General features: G+C 41.2%; 1 protein-coding gene across 4 annotated transcripts in view; it reads right to left on the bottom strand.

Moving 5' to 3' along the window:
- The window catches only part of chd3 (chromodomain helicase DNA binding protein 3), a 153,666-nt gene that overhangs the window by 46,725 nt on the left and 79,911 nt on the right, over positions 1-27,030 (bottom strand). For 3 of the 4 annotated variants that reach the window (XM_069920140.1, XM_069920138.1, XM_069920141.1), the window contains 10 exons: positions 25,807-25,973; positions 24,749-24,926; positions 20,362-20,448; positions 19,803-19,888; positions 15,875-16,008; positions 15,624-15,768; positions 13,423-13,588; positions 13,141-13,250; positions 5,295-5,424; positions 837-932 (listed from right to left, as the gene is read on the bottom strand). In XM_069920140.1, coding sequence (XP_069776241.1) covers positions 837-932; positions 5,295-5,424; positions 13,141-13,250; positions 13,423-13,588; positions 15,624-15,768; positions 15,875-16,008; positions 19,803-19,888; positions 20,362-20,448; positions 24,749-24,926; positions 25,807-25,973 — 1,299 coding nt within the window. The remainder of the gene's footprint in view (positions 1-836; positions 933-5,294; positions 5,425-13,140; positions 13,251-13,422; positions 13,589-15,623; positions 15,769-15,874; positions 16,009-19,802; positions 19,889-20,361; positions 20,449-24,748; positions 24,927-25,806; positions 25,974-27,030) is intronic. The other variant, XM_069920139.1, reaches the window with a different exon arrangement.

The raw sequence follows: 27,030 nt of genomic DNA, 5'->3' as shown, positions 1-27,030 counted from the left end.
ATTTTCATCAACAAATGAAGGCAACACTAACAGCAGGTGGTGATGCATCTAAGTGGAGCGGATGTTTGCCCATGGAGCGTGTACTGCTGCTAAGGCAGATCTTGGATGTTCAGCAGCAGAGCTATTATGTGGCACTATGTTGAGGCCGGTGTACATTTGACGGTCCACGTCTGTGTCGGAGCCAAAGCCAGAGGACCGGTTGCACCCTTGCTATTCGAACCATGCACTGTCTTGCACTGTTGTATGAGGTTGGGCTGAACTGTCAGCCCTCTGGACCGTTACATAGCAGGACAGTTCCTGTCAGTCGCCTCCTTGCATGGCTCCGGGGGTGGGGGGTGCTGTCGTTGTCACGTACTTACATTCGTCGGGAGGTAATGTTGTAAGATGGTTATAATATGAACGTTTGCCCTACGATGCTGCCACAAAAAAACAAATTTCATGACTTGTTCACTATAAAATTCTGATTCTGTTGTTAGGGGCACCAAGCAATGTTCTTGGTGACTGTCTTACAGCAGACAAAAGTTAAAGTACATCATGTAAGATACATTTTGACAATAAAAGAAACATTGCAATCTTAAACCCTTTACTTCCTGTGGATGCTGGATGACTTGCTGAGTGGCTCCAGCGCTTCTGTACCATTGAAGAATAGCAATTGAGAAACTATTTGTGGAGTCTTTTCCTTCAGAGAAAAAGGAAGGAACATTAAGAAGGGACAAAGGGAGTTACTGAAGTGAGCATCAAGACAGAACTCTGGGGTTGTGTGTACGGACAGGGGCAACAGACACTAACTCTGTACTGTCCGGTCAAGTGCCTGTGAAAGATAGTGGTGTGGTTACCTTTAACGTCAGTGATTTCGAGCTCCGTTTTTTCCTTTGTCTCCAAGCTTGCTTCAGGCTTTTCGACTGGAATTTCCCCACCACACTTTTCGGGCTCTGCATTTGAAGTGATAAGTGTCAGGACTGTATTGAAAGCCCACATTAGATCACAAGACATCAGAGCAGAATTAAGCCCATCGAGTCTGTCCCACCATTTAATCAAGGACTCCTACTCAGCCCCACAAGCCTGGCCTTCTCTCCATAATCTTTGATGGCATGGCTATCCAAGAACCTATCAATCTCTGCCTTAAATACATCCAATGACTTCACCTCCACAACACCTGTGGCAACAAATTCCACAGATTTACTATCTTCTGGCTGAAGAAATCCCTCCACATCTCTGTTCGAAACAGATGCCCTTAAGTTGTTCCCTCTTGTCCTCTACTCTCCTACCTTGGAAAACAACCTTTTTACATCTACTCTGTCCACACCTTTCAACATTTGAAATGTTTCAATGAGATTCCCCCTTCCCTCATTCTCCCAAATTCCAATGAGGACAGGGCAAGAGAAGTCAAAATGTTCCTCAAATTTTTACCCTTTCATTCTCAGAATCATTCTTGTGAATCTCCTCTGAACCCTCTCCAACATCAGCACATCCCTTCTTAAATGAGGAGCCCAAAACTGCTCACAGTATTCTCAGTACCAGTGCCTTATAATGCCTCAAAATCACATTATAAGTAATGAGTTGTTTATGAGCTTATTTGATTGGAATTTTTTTGAATCTCATGCAAAATCCCATCTCTGTAAGGATGAGTGGTGAGCCCTGTGAAAGTCAGCAGGGCAGCTCTATCCTCCTGCAACCAGAGTCTAGCCATTTAAACTAACCAGAATCAATATTCATCACTGAGAATCTGGTGTGAGGGCATCTATAGCCGCTTTCAGGTGGAATTGCCTGGAGAATGTAGCTCTGGAGCAGGCTACAAGTGTCTGTGAAGAGACGTTCAGGTGGCAGCACTGAAGGAGGTGTTCCGCCATCTGAAAGGTCTGAAGCAGGGAGAGGGGCCACAGAGCAAACGCCGGCTCTGAGCAGGGGCAGCAGTCTGACAGCTCGTCTCGCCTGTGCCTCACAGCCCCCTCCCCACTGCCTGAAGCCCTTCGGTGTGGGACTGCGGCGGCCGGCGGGGGAGTACAGAGGCTGGGGCAGCCGGCGGGGGAGTACGGGGCTCGGGTGGCCGTTCCTGAGAATCCTGACATCGAAAGCTCTCACTTTTAAATTTAGCAGGATTTTGTGTGCGTGCATAAGCCCTGTACTCCCCCGCTGGCTGCCCCAGCCCCACGCTGGGGTACCGTCAGGCAGCGGGGAGGGTAGGTGTTGGCAGTGGGACTGTCAGGGGGTCTCCAGCTGACTGTCAACAGCCTGCCCGCTGCTAGGCACCTAAAAGCTGCTAGCAGCTTTGCCTGAGCTGCTTTCAGGTGCAACGGGGGATTCTTGGAGCAGGATATTATATCTACAGGAGAAGGGTTGGGTAGGTAAACCTCCTGGCCAGGTTTTCCACTTTCAGGTGGCCACCCGACAGCCGCATAGGAGTACAATAGGCTGCTTTACAGTCAGATGTGACTGTAAGTGGCTTAAGAGGCACCTGAGAACGGAATCGCTCAGTCAGCTCATTCGATGAGATGAGGGCTAACTTAACCACGCGGTTCCTAGTTGCCTGCAGGGTCATCTCTACTAACACTTTCCCTTTTCTGATCTTTCAGTCTCCATCTCGGAAGGCACTCTCAACAGTTGACAGACTTATTTTGGTGCTGCCTCATGCACCCATGATGAGCTCACCAACTTTATCCACTTTGCTGCCAACTTTTTTTTTTAATGTTTTATTTTTCACACTATGAACCATACTGACCAAAATACACACAAACATTTCCCTCTTGAATATACACAGTGTCATTTTCTCCCCTTTCCCCCCTCCCTTTCCCCCCATCCCCCTCCAACCCATTAAACATTCAACATATACAATATAATAAACCCATTAAACAATGTCATCACACAACGAAAATAAACAAGAAATTGTGTCATCTACTTTTACACACTGGGTCAGTTCATTTCGTCGTCTTCTCATTCTATCATTTTAGGGGGTGGAGGTCCACGGTAGGACTTCTCTGTTGTGTTCCATGTCCGGTTCCCAAATTTGTTCAAATAATGTGACTTTATTTTTTAAATTATATGTTATTTTTTTCCAATGGAATACATTTATTCATTTCCATTGCTGTACTCTCAGGCTATCTTCTGATTTCCAAGTTGACATTATACATTTTTTTGCTACAGTTAAGGCGATCACAATAAATCTTTTTTATGCTTCATCCAGTTTGAGCCCTAATTCTTTACTCCTTATATTACTTAGAAGAAAGATCTCTGGATTTTTTGGTATGTTGTTTTTTGTGATTTTATTTAATACCTGAATTAGATCTTCCCAAAATTTTTTCACTTTCTCACATGCCCAAATTGCATGTAGTGTTGTTCCCGTTTCCTTCTTACAGCGAAAACATCTATCGGATAATGTTGGATCCCATTTATTTAACTTTTGGGGCAATTATATTGTATCATGCGTAACCTCGTGTTTATTAGATTTCTCATAGTTCCGGAGCATAGCTTTTCCCATATTTCATTTTTTATCTTTATGTTTAGATCTTGTTCCCACTTTTGATGGGTTTATAGCTTATTTCATCATTTTCTTTCTCTTGCAGTTTGATGTACATGTTTGTTATAAATCTTTTAATTATCATTGTGTCTGTAATCACATATTCAAAGCTACTTCCTTCTGGTAATCTCCGTCTGCTTCCCAGTTTGTCCTTTAAGTAGGTTTTCAGTTGGTGGTATGCAAACATTGTACTGTGAGTTATTCCATATTTGTACTTCATTTGTTCAAATGATAATAAATTATTTCCCAAAAAACAATCTTCTATTCTTTTAATGCCTTTTCTCTCCCATTCTCTAAAGGAAAGGTTATCTATTGTGAAAGGAATTAGTTGATTTTGCATCAATAATAATTTTGGCAGTTGCTAATTTGTTTTTTTCCTTTCTATGTGAATCTTCTTCCAAATGTTGAGCAGATGGTGCAGTACTGGTGAACTTCTATATTGCATCAGTTTTTTATCCCACTTATAAAGTATATGTTCTGGTACCTTCTCCCCTATTTTATCTAGCTCTATCCTGGTCCAATCTGGTTTTTCCCTTGTTTGATAAAAATCTGATAGATATCTTAATTGTGCTGCTCTATAATAATTCTTAAAGTTTGGTAGATGCAAACCACCTTGTTTGTATCATTCTGTTAATTTATCTAGCGCTAACCTCGGTTTCCCCCTCTTTCCATAAGAATTTCCTTGTTATTTTCTTTAGCTCATTGAAGAATTTCTCTGTTAAGGGAATTGGTAACAATTGAAATAGGTATTGTATCCTTGGTTTTAATGCAATTTACCCTTCCTATCAGTGTTAGTGGTAAATCTTTCCAATGTTCTAAGTCATCTTGTAATTTCTTCATTAATGGCTGATAATTTAATTTGTATAGTTGGCCTAGATTATTATCTAGTCAAATACCTAGGTATCGGATTGCTTGTGTTTGCCACTTAAATGGTGATTCTTTTTTAAACTTTGTGAAATCTGCATTATTCATTGGCATCGCTTCACTTTTATTTGCATTGATCTTATACCCCGATATTTCTCCATATTCCTTCAATTTCTTATGTAATTCTTTTATTGATAATTCTGGTTCTGTTAAGTATACTACGATGTCATCTGCAAATAGATTGATTTTATATTCCTTCTCTTTTATTTTTATCCCTTTCATTTTATTTTCTGTTCTTATCAGTTCTGCCAATGGTTCTATTGCTAAAGCAAACAGTGAGGGAGATAGTGGACATCCCTGCCTAGTTGACCTCGTTAATTTAAATTGGTTTGATATATATCCATTTACTGTCACCTTTGCCATTGGACCCTTATATAATGCTTTAAAATCCAATTAATGTATTTCTCTGGTAGGTTGAACCTCTGTAATATTTTGAATAAATAATTTCATTCTACTCTGTCAAAGGCTTTCTCTGCGTCTAAAGCAACAGCCACTGTTCTTTGCTGCCAACTTCCACCCTGACCTCAAATTCACTAGGTCCAGCTCTAGCAACACTCTACCAAACATCCGTAACATATCTTCACCTCCTATGGATGGCGGCTGAGATCCCCCAGCATTTTACTAAAATCACTGAAATGTGGAAGTCTGCAGACGCAATGAAATGTTCCCTATTGTACAGCGTGCCACTGGAACCCTGGCCTGGTTATCCGGTTACCTCTGCACTCTTATATATTAGCATGCTTTTAAGTGCAAACGGGTAGGCTAGCTTTAGGCAATGGGAATCACTCTTCTCCTCTCAGTTGATACATTCCCCTTGTCCCACCTGTGGCACTGCTTTCCAGTCTCAGCATGATACCTGGGTTATCATCTTTGACCACTGGCTCCTGTCCTTCTCCCTCAGCCACCACCTTTTCCTCTTTGGGCTGCTCTTTAACCTCTTCGGTTACGGGATCAGCAGCCACAGGATCTTCTTCTGTACTGGGAGCCTTAAAGAAAGACAATCACATCTACAGTAGATTCGACAAGGTTCAACACAGCAAATCTGAGCTCTTATAAATCCAAGTACAGGAAAGTTTCAGTATGGTTGAAAGAGCACAGAGAAAATTTACTAGAATATTATTATTTTTTAAAATTTTTTATTTTTCACACCATAAACCACATTGACCATGATACATACATTTTCCTTTTCAAATATATACAGTGCCATTTTCTCTCCCCCCCCCTCCTCCCATCCCACCCTCCCTACCTCCCCCCCATCCATTTAAAGTACAAAATCTAGGATACATTAATCCAGTCAAACAATGTTGTCATTCAATAAAAATAAACAAGAAATTCCACTGAGTCAATTATTTTCATTTCCTTCTCCTTTCGTTAATTTAGGTGGTGAATGTCCCCGGTAGGTTTTCTCTATTGTGTTTCATGTAAGGCTCCCATATTTGTTCAAATATTTCAATATTATTTCTTAAACTATATGTTATTTTTTCTAATGGAATACATTTATTCATTTCTATATACCATTGTTGTATTCTCAAATTATCTTCCAATTTCCAGGTTGACATAATACATTTTTTTGCTACGGCTAGAGCTATCTTTTTTGTGCACCATCCAAATCAATTCCAAATTCTTTGTTTTTTATGTTACTTAGGAGGAAGATCTCTGGAATTTTTGGTATATTGTTTTCTGTAATTTTATTTAATATTTGGTTTAGATCTTCCCAAAATTTTTCAACTTTCTCACATGTCCAGATTGCATGAATTGTTGTTCCCATTTCTTTTTTTACATCGAAAACATCTATCAGATACTGTTGGGTCCCATTTATTTAACCTTTGAGGTGTAATGTATAGCCTGTGTATCCAGTTATATTGTATCATACGTAACCTCGTATTTATTGTATTTCTCATCGTTCCAGAACATAACTTCTCCCATGTTTCCTTTTTTATCTTTATATTTAAATCTTGTTCCCATTTTTGTTTAGTTTTACCATTTGTTTCCTCATTCTCCTTTTCTTGCAGTTTAATATACATATTTGTTATAAATCTTTTGATTATCATTGTATCAGTAATCACATATTCAAAGTTACTTCCCTCTGGTAACCTCAGACTGCTTCCTAATTTGTCCTTCAAGTAGGATCTCAATTGGTAATATGCCAGCACTGTATCTTGAGTTATATTGTATTTATCTTTCATTTGTTCAAAGGATAATAATCTATTTCCTGAAAAACAATTTTCTATTCTTTTGATCCCTTTTTTCTCCCATTCTCTAAAGGAAAGGTTATCTATTGTAAAAGGGAGTAACCTATTTGGCGTCAATATTAGTTTTGGTAATTGATAATTTGTTTTATTCCTTTCTACATGAATCTTTTTCCAAATATTGAGCAGATGATGTAATACTGGAGAACTCCTACGTTGTACCAATTTTTCATCCCATTTATATAATATGTGTTCAGGTATCTTTTCCCCTATTTTATCTAATTCTAATCTAGTCCAATCTGGCTTTTCCCTTGTTTGATAAAAATCTGATAGGTATCTTAATTGTGCGGCTCTATAATAATTTTTAAAGTTTGGCAGTTGTAAGCCTCCTTGTTTATACCATTCTGTTAATTTATCTAGTGCCATCCTCGGTTTCCCCCCTTTCCATAAAAACTTCCTTATTATTTTCTTTAACTCCTTGAAGAATTTCTCTGTCAAGTGTATTGGCAATGCCTGAAATAGGTATAATATCCTTGGGAAAATGTTCATTTTAATACAGTTTATCCTTCCTATTAGTGTTAATGGTAAACCTTTCCAATGCTCTAAATCGTCCTGTAGTTTTTTCATTAGTGGATAATAATTGAGTTTATATAGATGGCCGAGATTTTTATTTATTTGTATACCTAGGTATCTTATTGCTTGCATTTGCCATCTGAATGGTGATTCCTTCTTAAATTTTGAGAAATCCGCATTATTCATTGGCATTGCTTCACTTTTATTTACGTTAATCTTGTAACCCGACACTTCTCCATATTCCTTCAATTTCTTATATAATTCATTTATTGATAGTTCTGGTTCTGTTAAGTATACTATAACATCATCCGCAAATAAACTGATTTTATATTCCTTGTCTTTTATTTTTATCCCTTTTATATTATTTTCTGTTCTTATCAATTCTGCTAGTGGTTCTATAGCTAACGCGAACAATAAGGGTGATAGTGGGCATCCCTGCCGTGTTGACCTGCTTAAGTTAAATTGCTTTGATATATATCCATTTACTGTCACCTTTGCCATTGGACCCTTATATAATGCTTTAAAATCCAATTAATGTATTTCTCTGGTAAACTGAATTTTTGCAATACTTTGAATAAATAATTCCATTCTACTCTGTCAAAGGCCTTCTCTGCGTCAAAAGCAACTGCTACTGTTGGCGCTTTACTCCCTTCTACTGCATGAATTAAGTTAATAAATTTACAAATATTGTCTGTTGAGCGTCTTTTTTTAATAAATCCAGTTTGGTCTAGATTTACCATTTTCGGTACATACTCTGCTAATCTGTTTGCTAATAGTTTAGCTATTATCTTATAATCTGTGTTAAGTAATGATATTGGTCTATATGACGCTGGTGCGAGTGGATCCTTCCCTTGCTTTAGTATTACTGTAATTATTGCTGTTTTACATGAATCTGGTAAGCTTTGTGTTTTATCAATCTGGTTGATTACTTCCAGGAGGGGAGGAATTAATAAATCTTTAAATGTTTTATAGAATTCTATTGGGAATCCATCCTCTCCTGGTGTTTTATTATTTGGTAATTTTTTTATTATCTCTTGTATTTCTACTATTTCAAATGGTTCTGTTAATTTATTTTGTTCCTCTATTTGTAATTTTGGTAGTTCAATTTTAGTTAAAAATTCATCTATTTTCCATTCTTTCCCTTCGTTTTCAGTTTGGTATAATTGTTCATAGAATTCTCTAAAGTTTTCCTTGATCTCGTTTGGATTATATGTGATTTGTTTGTCTTTTTTCCTTGATGCCAATACCATTTTCTTAGCTTGTTCTGTCTTAAGCTGCCATGCTAGCATTTTGTGCGTTTTTTCCCCTAGTTCATAATATTTCTGTTTTGTCTTCATTATTTTCTTCTCCACCTTATGTTTGTAGTGTTTCATATTTTATTTTTTTATCTGCCAATTCTCTTCTTTTAGTTGTATCTTCCTACATTGCTAATTCTTTTTCTATATTTACTATTTCCCTTTCCAACTGCTCTGTTTCCTGATTATAGTCCTTCTTCATCTTGGTTACATAACTTATTATTTGCCCTCCAATGAACGCTTTAATTGCATCCCATAGTATAAACTTATCTTTACTGATTCCATATTTATTTCAAAATACATTTTAATTTGTCTTTCAATTAATTATCTCAAATCCTGCCTTTTAAGTAGCATGGAGTTTAATCTCCATCTACACATTCTTGGAGGGATGTCCTCTAACTCTATTGTCAATATTAAGGGTGAATGGTCCGATAATATTCTAGCTTTATATTCTGTTTTTCATACACTATCTTGCATACGAGCTGATAACAAAAATAGGTCTATTCTTGAATATGTTTTATGTCTACCCGAGTAATATGAATATTCCTTTTTCTTTGGGTGTTGTTTCCTCCATATATCCAAAAGTTGCATTTCTTCCATCGATTTAATTATAAATTTGGTTACTTTGTTCTTTCTGTTAATTTTTTTTCCCAGTTTTGTCCATATTTGAATCCAAATTCAGGTTGAAATCTCCTCCTATTAATATGTTCACTTGCGTATCTGCTATCTTCAAAAAAATATCTTGCATAAACTTTTGATCTTCTTCGTTAGGTGAATATACATTGAGTAGATTCCAAAACTCCGAATATATCTGACATTTTATCATTACATATCTCCCTGCTGGATCTATTATTTCCTCTTCTAATTTAATTGGCACATTTTTACGAATTAATATAGCTACTCCTCTTGCTTTTGAATTATACGACGCTGCTGTTACGTGTCCTACCCAATCTCTCTTTAATTTCTTGTGCTCCAATTCAGTTAAATGTGTTTCTTGCACAAATGCTATATCAATTTTTTCTTTTTTCAGTAAATTTAGCAGTTTCTTCCTTTTAATTTGGTTATGTATTCCGTTAATATTTAAAGTCATATAGTTCAACGTAGCCATTTCATACTTTGTTTATCTTCCCTTTCCGTTTCTCCATCATCACCTTTCCTTCTTATCCATTTCTGCTTTCTTGTTTTGAACACTTTATAAGACAACATTTCTAAAACATCAAACATTTTCCTTATTCTCCTATTTAAAACTTCTTTAACCTCATTCTCCCCTCCCCCTCCTGAGTTGCCCTTTATCCCTTGTCGGGCAACCGCATCTCCCCTCTCCATTTGGATTTGCGAATTCACTCGCAAATGTCAACTGATTTTGCAGTGACCGTAACTCCTCCCCACCCAGCCCCCCCCAGAAAAGATTTCAATTTTGATATGTAAGAAAGGTCACTCTTTTAATTCCCTCCTTATTCCCTCTATTCCCTTTCCTTCCCTTATTAATTCTTGTCTATACTCTATATATTTTCCTCTAAATACGGATACATTCATGTATACACACTATATATACACTATATATATATATATATATATATATATACACACACACACATATACCCCTTTACACACATACATGTAGTTCGTGGTCATTTTTACTCTCATTACATATCTTCATCTCTCTGCTTGTTTTGTAGCTGTTCTGCAAATTTGCTTGCTTCCTCTGGATCCAAGAATAGTCTGTTTTGCTGCCCTGGAATAACTATTTTAAGTACCGCTGGGTACTTTAACATAAATTTATATCCTTTTTTCCATAAGATCGTTTTTGCTGTATTGAACTCCTTCCTCTTCTTCAGGAGTTCAAAACTTATGTCTGGATAGAAAAAAATATTTTGATCTTTATATTCCAGTGGTTTTTTGTCTTCTCTTACTCTCTTCATTGCTTTCTCCAATATATTTTCTCTTGTTGTATATCTTAAGAATTTTACTAAAATGGATCTTGGCTTTTGCTGCGGTTGTGGTTTCGGGGCTAAAGTTCTATGTGCCCTCTCTATTTCCATTTCTTCCTGTAATTCTGGTCTCCCTAGGACCCTGGGGATCCAATCTTTTATAAATTCTCTCATATTCGTGCCTTCTTCATCTTCCTTAAGGCCCACTATCTTTATATTATTTCTTCTATTATAGTTTTCTATTATATCTATCTTCTGAGCTAACAGCTCATGTGCCTCCTTAACTTTTTTTATTAGATTCTTCTAATTTCTCTTTTAATTCCTCTACTTCCATTTCTACAATTGTTTCTCGTTCTTCCATATTTTCCACTCTTTTTCCTATCTCTGACATGGCCATTTCTATTTTAATCATTTTTTCTTCTGCATTCTTAATTCTTCTTTTTATCTCATTAAATTCTTGTAATTGCCATTCTTTCACTGATTCCATATATTCTTTAAAAAAGATACATCCATTGTCTTGCTTTTCTCTTCTTCTTCCACTTCTTTCTGTTCTTCTTCTTCTTCTTCCTCTGGATTGACCATCTGTTGTTTCCTTGTTTTCTTTTTACCCTCTTCTTTTTTGTTGTCGTTATTGTCTGCGTTCTGCACCTGCTGCTGTGCTGCAGGTGTCTCTCTCAGCTGTGGAGATCGACTCCACAGCTGTTCCCCCCTCCCGTCAGTGTGGTTTTTTTTTCATGCGCGGTTGCGCACTTTTACTCGGCTCTACGAGCCATTTTTGTAGTCCCGAGCCCGGGACTTCCACTGACCTGAGGGAGCGGGCTTCTCTCTCCACGGCGAGCCTCTTCGGAGAGGTAAGGCCTTCACCTTCTTCTTCCAACATTCTTTCTTCCTCTTTTCTTCCCGTTGTTTTCGACTTTTCTCTCTTCGCTGCCATTTTCTTCTCAGCTTTATTTTTACTTTATTATAAATTTTAATCTTGTACCTTTGTGCTTTGTGTGTGTTTTTTTTTAAAACTTTTCGGGAGAGGGCTGGAATTCCCTGACCGGCCACTACTCCACCACGTGACTCCTCCCAAATTTACTAGAATGTTGATGAGACTTAAGAAACTGAATTCCATGTTAGGACTTTATTCCCTGGAGTGTTGAGTAACGGAGATTGAATAGAAGTATACAAAATTTGAAGGGCATAGATAGAGTAAATGAAAGCAGGCCTTTTCAACTGAGGTTGGGTGAGACAAGAACAAGATGTGTGTTAATGGTGAAAGGGGAATTGTCAAAAGGGATGTGGTGGGGGTGTGGAACAAGCTGCCAGCTGAGGTGGTGAATGTGGGCTCAATTTTAATATTGAAGGAACATTTGAACAGATTCATGGATGGGAATGAAATTGACTTTGCTCTTTATTCCCTGGAGTGCAGAAGAATGAGGGGAGATTTGATAGAGGTATACAAAATTATGAGGGGCACAGATAGAGTAAACGCGAGTAGGCACTTTGCACTTTGAGTGGTGGCAGTGTGGAATAAGCTGCCATCTGACATGGTAAACGTGGGCTGAAGTTTTAAGAATAATTTGAATAGATACATGAATGGGAGAGGTCTGAGGATTATGGACTGGTACAAGCCAATTGAACTAGTGGAATATTTTGGCACAGACTAGAAGGGCTGAATGGCCTGTTTTCTGTGTAGTCTTCTATGCATTGAGCATTTTATGTAGCTGAGAAGTTGCAGCAAATAATACTTTCATTGCATCTGTTCACTTTATTCATTCACCTTTCCGTGTTACAACTTCGAGATTAATCTTTTTTGATTACTAAAATCAGGTTGAGTGAACTTGGCCTTTTCTCCATGGGGCAGTGGGTGACTGATAGTGTACAAGATGATGAGAGGCATTGATCTCGTGGATAGCCAGAGGCATTTTCCCAGGGCTGAAATGGTTAACACGAAGGGGCATAGTTTTAAGGTACTAGGACAAAGTACGGGGGAGATGGAAGAAGCACGTTTTTCCACAGAGTGGTGGGTGTATCGCATGTGCTGCCCGCAACATTGGTGGAGGCAGGTAAAATAAGATCTTTTAAGAGACTATCAGATGAGCACATGGAACTGACAAAAATGGTCAAAGGACTCACACTAGGCTGTGGACTGCTGGAGACTGAAGGGATCCCAGGTCTCAGAACAAGGATGCGATGGGGTGTCGAGGGCGCAAAGCCCTCCTAATCTTGATGGAGATTTGAATCTGGAGCTCGGGTTGCCGATGGTTTGGACTGAAGTCTGTGTGGCTGTGGAGGATGCAGGAGAGCTTGATTCCAGGGTGACTCAACTCTATTTCTCTTTCTCTGACTGTTAGGGGAGCTGGGAAATTTATGTTGATGGCGAACATTTGTCTGCCTTATAGCAGACCAAAGTCAATTTAATTTAATATTACACCTGTTTTATTACATGACAAACAAATCTTGAAGGGTTATGCGGCATTGAAGTTCAAGGCACTTGTTCGAGTAGGTTATCAGGCCAGCAGAGCTCTATGGGCCAAAGGGCCTGTACTGTGTGAAGATTTTTATTTTCTATATAAACAGAATCTGAAGCAGGCACCAACATTCAAGCCAGTTCATGGCTGATGTTTTCCTCAGCACCACCCTTCTGAGGTACCCTTCAATAACCGAAGAAGTAACAATCCAATGAACCTGCCTTTCCAACATTAGTGCCATCCTCACTGAGGACCTACCTCTGCTTCCAGCTTTTCCCCACCATTTGCCTCTTCTTCTTTGCCTTCGGTCAGTTCCTTCTCAATGGGATTCCCAGTTCCTTCCAACTTATCACTTGGCGCAGGAGTGGCTGACCAATCAAAAATAAATCAATTAGACACAAGGTTCAGTTGGTCTGTAACATATCTTGCACTTTACACAGCAACTCTGCACTTAGCTTTCGCATGCAAAGTGTTCACCCGAGCCCTCAGCCATCTCACATTTGGAAGACTGCACTGTCTAAAGGTAAACCAAGTCAGTACCTGGTTTGGATGTGCAGGGGGTGTTACTACAGCTGGGGTCTGGGGTAGTAGTCGCTGTTTTCACCAGAGGAGACGAGGCTCTGGACGATTTCTTAGAATCGGCACTGACATCAGGCATGAACTCTGGCATGCTCCATTTCCCGTTGATGTGTTCAAATTCCTGCACCTGGCACCAAAGCAAAGAGAGGTGAGTACTGCCCACATCCCTAGGCAGTCCTGAGATTGCAGGGGGAGGGGAGAAGGGGGTATGTTACTAAAATATTATGCTTGAGAAAAATTGTCATTGGCCCAATTCCTTTGGAGTTATGAAACCGTGCACAAAACGAGTCAATTAGGTACAATTAAAACAGCGGTTTTTCAAACCTTTTTCTGTCCACTCACATACCACCTTAAACTATCCATTACTAATCACAGAGCACTTATGGCATAGGGATTGCTTAAGGTGGAATGTGAGTTTAGGGGGGCATTGCAAATGACCAGAATTATGTCACTGACTTTGCCCACCCAACAACGGCAGGGTAGGAACTCACTGGGTAGCTGGCAAGTCAAGCCTTAAGCTTGACAAGCCATTGCTCCAGGCACAGCAAGGATCTATCTCGCTGCAGTCAGCAGCATGTAAAAAGGTCTTGCCAACATTAACGTTCTCTATCCCAGGCTGCTGTTTATTGCTGAGGGGCCATTTCCCATTAAAAAAAAGGTTGGTTTTCAGCATATATAACAGGCTTGATCAACCAGGACACAATTCCCCTGAATAACAAATCGAGACAATTTCACGTCAAGTACCATGTATGTGACTGTGACTTGCCTGTATAGCTTGCAAAAAAGTTTTCACTGTAACTTAATACACATGACAATAAAACAATTGGACCTGTCGATCCAGCCTTTCAAAACTAAAGTCAGGACACAAGATTATAGGAGCAGAAGTTTGCCAATCGGCTCAGTCTGCTCAGACATTCTATTATGAGCTGATCCATCCTCTCATTCAGCCCCACTCCCCGGCCTTCTCCCCATAACCCGTGATGTCCTGACTAATCAAATATCTGTCAACATTTACCTTAAATACACCCAACAACCTCAATTTCACAGGTGCCTTTGGCAACGTTCCACAGACTCATGACCCTCTGACTAAAGAAATGTCTCCGCATTCAAAATATCTCTATGAGGTCCCCCTCATCCTTCTGTATTCCAACAAGTACAGTCTAACCCCTTTATTCCTGGCATCATTTTAATAAATCTTCTCTGAATCCTCTCCAACACCTGCATGTCTTTCTCAAATAAGGCACTCAAAACTATGCACAGTCCTCCAAGTGAGGCCTCACCAGTGCACTAGAGTCTCCACCTACAATAGGAATCTACAACTAGACACATATTCCACTCTCCTTCCCTCTCCACCTTTTGCAGGGATCATTCCCTCTGTGACTCACTTGTCCACTTCTCCCTATTTGGCACCTACCCATGTGATTGCAGGAGATGCTCCACTTGTGCGCTCACGTCCTCCCTCAATGCCATGCAAGCCCCGAAACAGTCCTTCCAAGTGAAGCAGCGGAGAGACTGGGCGCAGACTGGGAGATCGCTTTGTTAAGCACTTCTGCTCTGTCCATCACAATAGCGTGGATCTTCCAGTGGCTGCCCATTTCAATTCCCCACCCCATTTCCTTACTGACATGTCTGACAATGATCTCAAGCACTGCCAGTCTGAGACCACCCACAAACTGGAGGAACAACACCTCATCTACTACCTGGGCACCCTCTAACCAGAGGGCATCAACATAGAGTTCTCTGGTTTCCGTTAAACCCCCACCTCTTCCCGACACACTTTCCCCAGCTGTCTCTCTCTCCCCTTTTCCCTGTCTCCTTTTACACAACCAAAATCAATTCTCAGCCCTCCTCTTATCATATATAGTCTTTTGATAGTCTGGACACCTCCCCCTGCCATTTTCCTGTCTTTATTCTAACACCTTCCTATTCTTATTCCTCGAAGGAGGGCTCAGGCCTGAATCATTCGTAAGAGACTGGCTGAGCTCCTCCAGCATTTCTGTATGTTTTTATCTCAACATTACATCCATGCTCTTGTATACTATTCTTCTAAAAATGACTTCTAAAAATAAACATTTCATTTGCCTCTTCACCACCAAATTCTTACCATCCAGATTCCAATATCCTTCCTGCCATGTGTGTCTTCCGATGGATTGATCTCTTACCTTTTTCTTCACCAGTGACATGACTCCAATTCTTGTCAGGACATGCTGCCTGGAGAGTCCCTCACGTGGCACTCCATCAGCAAACGTTTCAGCACCATCTGCTCCGGGCTCACACAGATGTCTCATGAACAGGGAAACATAAGCCCTAGGATTAAGGACACTGAACTCAGAACACTCAATGAATTTAAAAATAGTCAAATTTAAAACAAAATCTGGAAAGTTTCTAGTGCAGAACCAAAAGGGCCACGTACTTGAATTCTTTCTCACTCTTGACACGCAGGTCTCGAACCAGCCACTGAGAGTTGAAAGCATCCTGAGGAGGCATCCCCCACCTCATCACTGCATTCAAGAAAGCCTTCCTCTGCCGAGTGTTAAATCCTAAGACCTGTCCATGTGAAGGAGGACAATTACAAAGGACAGATGCTTCAGCCCCCAAGGTGCACATTCAATCCACTTGTTTCATGACAATGCTATTCCTCCACAGTGGAATAGCCCTTCACTGGTCCACAACCCAATTCTTTCTCTCTTCCAAATGATTCTGTTCACTCCAGTTTCAGGACTTGAATACCAATTCTGCTTTCCTTCAGATTTGACATGGCCATGGAACGACAGAACACTAAGGCAAAGGAACAAGCCCTTCAGCCCATCTAGTCCATGCCAAACTATTATTCTGCCTTGTGCCATTGACTTGCACCCTGACCACAACCCTCCTTATCCAGGTACCTGTCCAAATTTTTATGGTGAGCCCACCCACATTCACCACTTCAACAGGTAGTTCTTTCTACATTCCTACTACTGTGTGAAATTCCTCCAAATGTTCTCTTTAAATGTTTCCCCTATCACCCTTAACCCATATCATCTAGTTCTTGTCTCACTCAACCTCAGTGGAAAAAGCCTGCATGTATTTACTCTGTCTATGCCCCTATCAAATCTCCTCTCATTCTGCGACAGTCCAGGGAATGAAGTTCTAATCAGTTTGTTTTCCCTGTAACTGAGTTCTTGAAGCCCTAGCAATATCCTTGTAAAGACCAGAGGACCAAGTGGTGTCGTCAATCCCTCAGTCAAGATATCCTCCCCACTCTCACGAGAAATGTTTAACGAACCAAGATGTCTGCCATCAGTAAAGCCAAAGGTGGTCATTAAAGTCACTGAAAGACCAGTTTCACATTCCTCATTTGCTCTGCAACGACTGTGCAGTGGTGTATTTCAAGACAGATGCACTTGAATCTGCTTGGGGAATGCACTCACAGTTTTAATGTTTGTCCTGCATGAGAGAAAAGGGCCAGGGCTCAAGACCCCCTCTAGGAAATCAAGACAGTCAGGCAGTGACTAATTCACATGAGTAAGGCTATCATCACTTGGCAGTCCTCCATATTAACCACCTACCCACCTCCTCCCCTTCTCTCTCACTCACTCGATGCTTTTCTTCCCGTGCTCTTGTCCAGAACTAACGGACAATTCAATTCACGTTTTCACCGACCCCAAGGATACTCCAGACATGGTTCCATATTGCTTCCCCTCGCACACTATCTGTAGACCAGTAATGGAAATGGAGTTGGAGCCTTTTAAATGCTGACAGCTCCCAGAGCAGTGCTCGTAATAGATTACCCCACACACAGCATGTGCAATGCATTCTTTGGCTGCTCAGATGAAGCTTTTAGAGCCAGATGTGCAATGTCATTTAGGTATACATGCCAGATGTAAGTCAGAATTTAGTCATTCTTTGGGTTGCATATCAGAATGCAAAGGAAAATGCTGAGGACATTTATTTTACTGTATTTTAACAGCACTGCACTTTGCAGACTGTGTATTAAAAGAACATGAAGCAGAACAACAGAAACAGGCTCTTCAGCCCACAGGTATGTACCAAAACACAAAATCCAAATCAAACTAAAACTCTGCACTTGATGGGATATCCCTGCACCCTTACAATATTCCCATGTCTGCCCAGAAACCATTTAAACCCGCTTCCACTAAAGCTCATTGCAGGCACCCACCACTCCGTGTAAAGAATTTGCACTTTCACACTGGGGAAGATTCTGACTAACCACTAAAACACAGGCAGGTGGGATGACTGTCAGAGGGACATTTTGGTCGGCATGGGCAAGTTGGGCCGCAGGGCTTGTTGCCATACTTTAGGACACCCCATCAATGCCTCGCGTGATTTTGCAAACTATTAGGTCTCCCCTCAGCTTCTGATGCTCCAGGGAAAATTCTCTCCCTAACATATACATTAACAATCTGGATGATGGGGTGGTAAACTGGATTAGTAAATATGCAGATGATGCTAAAATAGGTGGAATTGTGGATAATGAAGGTTTTCAAAGATTGCAGAGGGATTTGGACTGCTTAGAAGAATGAGCTAAAAGATGGCAGATGGAGTTTAACGCTGATAAGTGTGAAGGGCTTCATTTTGGTAGGAATCATTAAAACAGGACATTCATAGTAAATGGGAGGGCATTGAGGAATGCAGTGGAGCAGAAAGATTGAGGAATAACGGTGTATTGTTCCCTGAAGGTAGACTCATTTGATAGGGTGAAGAAGGCTTTTGGTATGCTGGCCTTTAATAAATTAAAGCATAGAATACAGGAGTTGGAAGTGATGTTGAAACTGTTCAAGGCATTGGTGAGGTCATGTGTGCACTGTGTGCAGTTCTGGTCACTGAATTATAGGAAGGATCTCAACAAGGTAGAGAGAGGGCAGAGAAGATTTATGAAAATGTTACCTGGGTTTCAGAATCTAGATTACAAAGGAAGATTGAACGAATTAGATCTTTATTCTTTGGAGTGTAGAAGGTTGAGGTGGGATTTGATAGAGGTATTTAACTTTATGGGGACAGATAGAGTCGATGTGGATGGGCTTTTTCTCCTGAGGGTAGAAAAATTGAAACAAGAGGTCATGAGTTAAGAGGCAAAAGTTTAGAAGTAACATGAGAGGGAACTTCTTACTCAGAGTGGTGGCTGTGTGGAATGAGCTTCCAGGAATAGTGGTGACAGGGTCAATTTTGTCATTTAAGAAAAATTGGATAGGTATATGGATGGGAGGGGAATGGAGGATAATGAGCAGGATACAGGTGAGTGGGACTAGAGGAGAGTATGTAGTTCTGTGCTGACTAGAAGGGACAAAATGGCCTGTTTCTTTGCTGTAATTGTTATTATGGTTATAAACCCTCTAAACTAGTCAACATCCGAGTCAACCCTTTCTGTAGCCTTTCCAAAGCTTCAGCTACAAACATTCTACCTGAAGTGAGAAGACGACATTAATTATACATACTGGCTATCCCTGGTCATAGTAAGATCATTCCTACCTTGTAACACAGCGCACTAACAAACTTGCAAGTACAAACCAATGCCGATAATAGGACAGCTGGTAAACATCTCAGAAGGCGTTAACACTTCTATGACCTGCCTCAGAGGCCACTCATAAATTAGAGAAACACCTTATATTTCATTTCAGCGGTCTCCAGCCAGACAGCATCAATATCAACTTCCAGTTTCTGTTCAATCCCTCGTCCTCGTCTATCTTTCCTTCAGCTCCCCACCTCTTTTCCATTCCTCTCATACCATAGAGCCATCCTTCTTTGTCCTCTTCCCTCTCCCGATCACTTCTCAGCTTCTTTCCCTTCCACCCTCCCATCTAGGTCCTCCTATTGCTTCTTACCCTCCCCCCCACTTCCCTCATCTCCCCCTCCCCAGCTACGTCCGCTATGTCACATTCTCAGATCAGGAATTTACTGAACTCTATGGGGCCAGAGACAATACACAATGGGACGTTGTCCGGACAGACATTAAGCAGCACATACCTATAGTCCTTTGGACAACTGATGAAGCTGTTACATGTAATGCAAACAGGAGGAAATATGATTCATATCCAAATTAATTTAGGAACAAGTGAACTCTGCTTCTCCATTAGCGTGGAGTGAGACATGAAAGTCTGTAGACACTGACTGTAGTTAAAAAAAAAACACAGAAGTGATGGAGGAACTCAGCATGTCTCACAGCATCCATATACATTAAGATCTGCTGAGTTCCTCCAGCACTTGGTTCCTCATTCCAGTGACTACCCCCTAACGCACGAGGTAGACCACATCTATCAGCTGGCCCACTGGATCTACAGGGCTACTAGAAAGAGAATTAAACTGCAGAGGAGTTAGGTAGTTCAGTACCAATTGCACATTACCTCAATGTTCCCACCCACTCTAGCCAGCAGCGGTGGAAGTGGTTTGTCCTTCTCGCCTCGAAGTTGACGCTTGGATTGCCGGCGACCTTGAAAAAACACAAAAGGGAAACATTTCAACTTAAACGTTTGGGTTGTCTCCATTTGCAGCGAAGCAAGTGCACTTGTGCACACGCCCTGCAGAGCATATCTACATGCACTCCCTTTGCAGAGCATACTCTTTCCACGATCTTAACCCAGCACATCTGTCCCATGTAGTCAAACTGCGGCAGTAGCTGTCACTGTCTGTAATGGGAAGGACATGCACTAAACACAAACAGTCCCACAGACATACTCTGTGCCTGGACTTAATCCTGCATGTAGAGTCCATGCTCTCTATAAGCAGACGCACTGCTTGAACTGCTCACATTCTCCAGGTACAAACCCAGTCAATCTAGTAGTCTTGAATTTCCACGTGAAATTCCATCTGACCATCTCATCTACAGGCTGAGCTCCTTAGAACAAAATTAAAATCAGGTACAAACTGGCGTTCCAAATCGAAGGACAAAATGTAGAGAGAGACCTTCAGGCCTTTCATCAAAGTCTTCGTCCTCTTCCTCCGAGCCTACTGAATATTCTGATTGGTTGTCTGAAACATCATCCTGCCAGTCTGCAGCAGACAAAAAGATTAAAAAAAAGAAAACCTTGTTTATTACTTGTCTTCTTAATATATCACTTTCTTTTTCTCATTATACAAGATTCCCTGTGCTCTCGCAGGTTTTTTTTTAAAAAGTTCCCTCAGTTCAGGTTTGTGATTGCTCATGAAGGCTCCTTTGAGCCGAGACTGAGTTCAAGAAGGTGTCATCATAATGATCAGGTAGCTTGGATACACACTCTTGTTGTTAATTCCGTTTTTGTAGCAAAATGCTTGCAAGCATGGACAGGAATTCATCTGATGCATAGGATTAAACAAAAGCCTGAACAGAAAATGGGCAAGAACTCCATGCCCCACAACCCAATAGGTACATACACCATAAAACCAAGCACAGCAATTGTTAACAGTGGCACTGTAAACCGAGCACAAAGATCCAGAGGTTCTCGCTGACTCCTTCACCCTGCATCAAAGCCACGTCGATGATGTGCAGCATGGGTGGTCACCTTAGCAAGTGATTCACTGCAAACCAATTGCAGGAAGCATGGCAGGCAACTCCAACTGCTTTTCTCTCTCCTCCTTCACCCATCAGCGAGGTCAGAAGGATGGCCAAGGAGAGGAGCAGCAAGTTGCAAAAATCAAAGTCAACTAGAACATCAGTCTGTACAATAGCTCCATGCTTTGATGAAACATCTGACCACAGGGAGGCACCAAAAATTTTTTTAAAAAACAGATCACCCACATGAAACTCATACTTAACTTGATCCTCAATGGAAGAAAAGGACTGCAATTTTGTGAGCTCAGAACATACCAAAAGCTCTTTATCTCAATTAATTCTACTAATTGGTGCACAGAATGCTGCCTGTCCTGTTGGGTACTTACAACGCTTTTGATTTCAGCATCTGCAGGTTCTTAATTTTCACGAGAGGCTGCATTTTGAAAAGAGAGGGCTGAAGGGGTTGTTTTCAGGGCATTCCAAACTTAAGGGACTACGAGATAGCTGACGATGTGGGAGCAATTAAAATTCGAGAAAACCAAACCATCAGAATTGAAGAGATTTGGTAGGACACATGCTGTCATTCCCACATTGTTTAAGAGGGTCAGCCATTTGGAACACAAGATGGATGGATCAGGGCGTGGGTTGGGAGATGCTCTGCTCAGGATCAAAAAAGCCACAGGTGGTGGTGAATGCAGCTTGAACATGACCAAAACTTTCTCTCTCCTCTGCAGACACCATCTATATTTCCCGCTGCCTGGGAAAGGCAGCCAATATCCCAAAGGACCCATCCCATCCTGAAAAGACCTTCTTTGCCCTTCCATTATCAGGCAGAAGGCTCAAGTGAGTGAATGCGCACATCAACAGGGCTCAAAGACAATTTCTTCCTTACAGCCATCAGGCTCCAAAATGAACCCCCACAACAGTGCTCTCATGCTGCCCTTGCTAATGGATTTTTTTCATTGCAATCCCTGTCTGCAAATTGTACTCTTTACATAGCTGTACGAAGATTAGTGATAACCTGTTAGTCTGCTCAGAGAAGAATCTTTCTCACTATGTCGGTAATTTTGTGACAAATAAACCAAAGCTTTATGAGATGGACCTGGGCAAGTATAATCTTTTAATTTAAAAAAATTACAGTTAAATTGAGACATACTGCACGTTAACAGACCCCTCTGACCCACGAGCCCATGCTGAGCAAATACATCAACTGACCTACAATCCCCATACATTTTGAAGGGTGGGAGGAAACTCACTCAGACACAGGGAGAACGTACAAACTCCTTACAGACACTGCTAGATTCAAACCCAGGTCACTGGCGCTGTAATACCTACATTAATTGTGCCACCCCTACAGGGGAGTTTATAGGTAAGTAACCATTCAAAATTGGTAAGAATGAAGGAAAAGAAATAATTTATGATGGAGTGTGTATGTCTGAAAGAGAGGAGCAGTAGATTAAATGAGTCTCAAGCTTTCAGATAAATATGTGATTAAATGGGGTGGAGGAAGCAAACTAATATAAAGGCCTCAATCAATAAGCTGGTGTGGATAGAGTGCCCTATTAACTCTTGTGGTTCATTCAGGTTGTATGATCCCAAGGCTTTAGTTGTGAGAAAAAAAACTCAAGAAACAGATTTTCAACATTAGAACAAAGAGCAATTATCCAATGGGGCATCGAGAATTTGAAGATGGCTTGATATGAATGAATGGGGGAAAAGCTAGTTTCTGCTGATTTATGACTGAAATAGTCAAAAGATGAAAGGAGTAAAGAGATTGAAGCATTTCTTTTTAATTTATGTTAGTGTAGGAAATGACCAACTTGAAAACACCTCCTCCTTGCTGATCATCAACACAGGTCTGTTCAATTCCCTGTATAGTCAAGTTCAGCTCCAACTCAATCTACAAACTTGCTGACAGCACAACCATTTTTGGCCAAATTCAAATACAGGAGATTGAGAATCTGGTTGGGTGGCACCAGAACAATCTTACTCTCAGCATTACCATTTTATGGAGAGGAGGCTGAGTGACCACTCACTTGTCTGAATTGATGGGATAGAGGTCGAGAGGGTCGAAGCAGTCCATATTTTGGAAGACCTTTCCTGGAGCCAGCACAATTAAAGCTACTTACTAAGGAAATTTGGCAAGTCATAGGGACACTATCAAATTTCTGCAGGGGCACTACTGAAAGTACTGTATACTGACTGGATGCATCACAGCCTGGTTTGGGAATTCAAGAGCTTGGGAACACAAACCACAGAAGGTAATATTCTTAACCGACCTCCATCCACTGCAGATGCACACAAGGTGCTGTCTCAAGAAAGCAGCCAACATCATAAAGGATCCCCTCCACCCTGAGTACAACCTTTCCTCAATGCACCCTTCAGGCAGCATTTTTAAATTAAATTTAGACATACAACTCGGTGACAAGCCCTTCCGGCTCATGAGGTTGAGTTGTGCTGCCCAAATATACCAATCAACCTAAAATCCCTGCATGTTTTTGAACGGTCAGAGGAAACCCATGCAGACAAGGGGAGAACGTACAAACTCCATACAAACAGCGCTGAATAGGAACCATGATTGCTGGCACTGTAATAGCATTGCACTAACCCCTACGCTAACCATGCTGCCCTCAAAGGTACAGAAGCCTGAAGATCAGCACCTCTAGATTCTTTGCAACAGCTATCAGGTTACACTAATCAGGGGATTGCTGCGACACCACAAAAAGACTATCTGCACTATTTTGCACAAGGATTACTGCGAATATTTATTATGTATTTATTGTCTTTTGTAATTCAATAAAGTTTACTGTTATAGTTTCTTTCCCCCTCCCCCCCCAAAAAAAAAAACAAAGATCTGTTCAGCCACAGCAATTTTGGTGCATATGTATATGACGATAAATTTATTATCATTAATCATTTATTAAGAGGCAAACAAGAAAGAAGGCAGAAACTGGAAAGTTGGAGCAACACTCAAAATTCTGGAGGAACATTCATTCAGCACTGTTGTTGTAGTAATCAAGAAGAACTTTTATAAATGAAAGCAGAGAAATATTTAAAAATAACAAAAGGGTGCAAGGAAAATGCAACATAAGAGGCAGTGATTATGATGTGAATATATAGAGTAAGTGCAAGTAGGCTTTTTCCACTGAAGATAGGTGAGATAAACCAGAGGACATGGGTTGAAAACTAAAGGGGAAAATTTTCAGGAGAACTTCTTCAGAGAGCAGCAGGAGTGTGGAAGGAGCTGCCAGATGAAGTGGTGAATGCAAGCTCAGTTTTAACATTCAAGTAAAATTTGGGTGGGTCTATGAATAGTTGGGATATGACTGGATGCAGGTCAGTGGGACAAGTGGAATAATTGTTTGGCACAGACTAGAAGGGCCCATTTCTGTGATATGTTCTAAGGTTCTGTGATTAGGGGCGAGGTAAAATGAGACAATCTATAGGTTCCCTGGGCTATAAATCCACCACTATAAAAATGCTAGCAGGAGAAAAGCTGACTGTATCTTGGAAGCCATTTTAGCATGAGCCTTCTGACAAGACAAGTCAGCATCTACCTCTGCCAGCTCAGCATTCCTCCCCACTTCAGATGATCGAGACTCCAGACAAGCCCCAACTTCTTTTGTGATACATAAAAGCTGCACATGCTCTGATCTTAAGAATCGCTGGAGGAACCCAGCAGGTCAGACAGCATCCGTGGGGATAAATGGTCAATGTTTTTAGTTGGGTCCCTTTATCAAGGCCCATCACCCACCCCCCCCCCCCCCCATACTCTCTTATTCAGCACAGTACCCAGTGAAACCGAGCAGCTCTTCCAATTACCTTGGTCCTCCTGGGCAGCGTCATTGTAGTTAACCTGCTTGCGGACTCGCTTGCCCTTGCCCAGGTTCCGTGCCAAGTCTTCTTGCTGCTGCTCATAGTGGTGCCGCAGCAGCTTCTCCCAGTAGTCAGGATCCACGTTCTCCTCCTGTTTGATAATTTCTCTCTCGATCTCCTCTTCCTATTGGCACACAAAACAAGTGGTCTCCTACATTGTATCAGGTACTTGTAACCAAAAGCATTGGATGGATGCAAACTCCATGCAGATTTAAGATGGCTTCTGACCACAGGCAGCACGATTAGCGTAGCAGTTAGCGCAATGCTGTTACAGCGTCAGCGACAGGATTTGAATCCCGCATTCTTCCCGTGTTTGTGTGGGTTTTCCCCAGGGGCCTGGTTTCCTCCCACAGTTCAAAACGTACCAGGGGTTGTAGGTTAATTGGGGGTAACTGGGTGGCACGTGCTCGTGGGCCGTGCTGCATGTCTAAATTTCAATATTTAAAAAATCTGCCATAGTAAGCGTTTCCTCATTAACAATTACATGAATGACCCACGCCGGATTTTGATGGGGGGAGGTCTTTGTTTATAGTTAAATCAGAGTGCTGCAATGACAATTCACAAATCAATATTAATCACCCTTCAGAATGAGTGTGTAAATGGCAAATTAAGCCCATCGTAAACATGAGAGGCACTGCATTTCAGCAGGAAGTCTGTCTGTCACCCAGTGCACTGCTAGTTTGAGGCTGCTCACAAATTGGAGGAACAACACTTCGTATTCCTTCTCGGCATACTATTGTAGCGGACAGATCAGAGGCGCTCAACAAAATGATCTCCCAGTCTGTGTTCAGTCTCTCCAATGTAGAGGAGTCCATAATGGGAGCACCGGATGCAGTAGATGAACCCCTGCAGATTCACAAGTGAAATGTTGCTTCACTCAGGACGGCTTGGGACCCCGAATGGTGATGAGGGAGGAGGTCTGGGTGCGTGGACCATCTTCTGCTGTCACAGGGGTAGGTGCCAAAAGGGATATTAGTGTGAAGGGAGGAGTAGACCACTCTTACCTTGTCCTCCTCACGGACAACATACTGAGCCACCTTGAAGGAGGTCAAGTACTCGTTCATACTTTGGATGTCAGTGTCTTCTGTGGCATCTTGGTTTCTATCCAGCAGTCGGTCGATGGCTGCCCCATCATAGTGAATGACACTACTGTCTTCATCACGGTTTTCCCCTGGAAACACATTGAGAAAGGAAGATGAAACCAGTTAAAATTTGGCCCCGACAGATGCAACTGCAGCCACAGGCTGCATGGGACACTGTAGAAGTAGGTCATCAGAGTGACACTGGCTCTGAGGTTTCCCCATCCCATTGACTATATGAGTGGGGACGTTATCGTAAAGTTGTATCAGACACTGGCGAGGCCAAATTTGGAGTGTTGTGTGTAGTTTTGGTCACCTAACTACATGAAAGATAGCAATTACATTGAAAGAATGCAGAGAAGATTTACTGGGATGTTGTCCGGACTTCAGAAACTGAGTTACAGAGAAAGGTTAAACATTGTGTTAGCATAGCACAACAAAGTTGGGGTGTTTTGGCAGCATGAGCTCGTGGGCCAGAAGGGACCGTTACTGTGCTGTGTGACTAAAGCCTTTTTTACACTGAAAAGTCAAGTTATTGCCATCTCTGGTACCCTGCTTGCTTTTTCACATAGAACAGAAGAAATGCCAGGTCCATGGTGAGTCCTTTTAAACAGCAAGCCAGCTTCCTGAAGCAAAAGAGGCGAGACACGTAGCACAGCAGTATGGCAACCTCTTTAGACTGGTCCTGCATCAAATGCTCCACCTCTGATACTACCCATCTTGACAGATCAAAGCCATTCAAGTTTAGACCCCCCCCACATCAGCTTTCAATGCGTTCACATAGCGCTCAAAAGGCAGATAATACCCAGCTTTCCAACGCTTTGTAAAAGGGATATAAATTTAAACGAATTTAAATATCAAGACTTTATTCCCTAGAGCATAGACAAATGAGATTTGATAGAGGTATACAAAGTTATGAGTAAATGTAAGGTTTTTCCCCACACGGTGAAATACAAACCAAAAGCCATGGGTTAAGGGTGAAGCAGGAGAACTTCTTCACTCAGAGAGTGGTGGAAGTGTGGAACGAGCTCAATTTTAACATTTTAAAATTTGGACAGGTACATGGATGGGAAGGGGAGGGAACGATACAGGCTGGGTGCAGGTCAGTGTGACTAAGCAGACTGCAGGACCTATTTTTGTGCTGTTATG

The sequence above is a fragment of the Narcine bancroftii genome, chromosome 2, assembly GCF_036971445.1.
Source record: "Narcine bancroftii isolate sNarBan1 chromosome 2, sNarBan1.hap1, whole genome shotgun sequence".
Lineage (NCBI taxonomy): Eukaryota > Metazoa > Chordata > Chondrichthyes > Torpediniformes > Narcinidae > Narcine > Narcine bancroftii.
The sequence above is the reverse complement of the archived record's forward strand: the minus strand, read 5'-3'. Positions and strand labels throughout refer to the sequence as shown.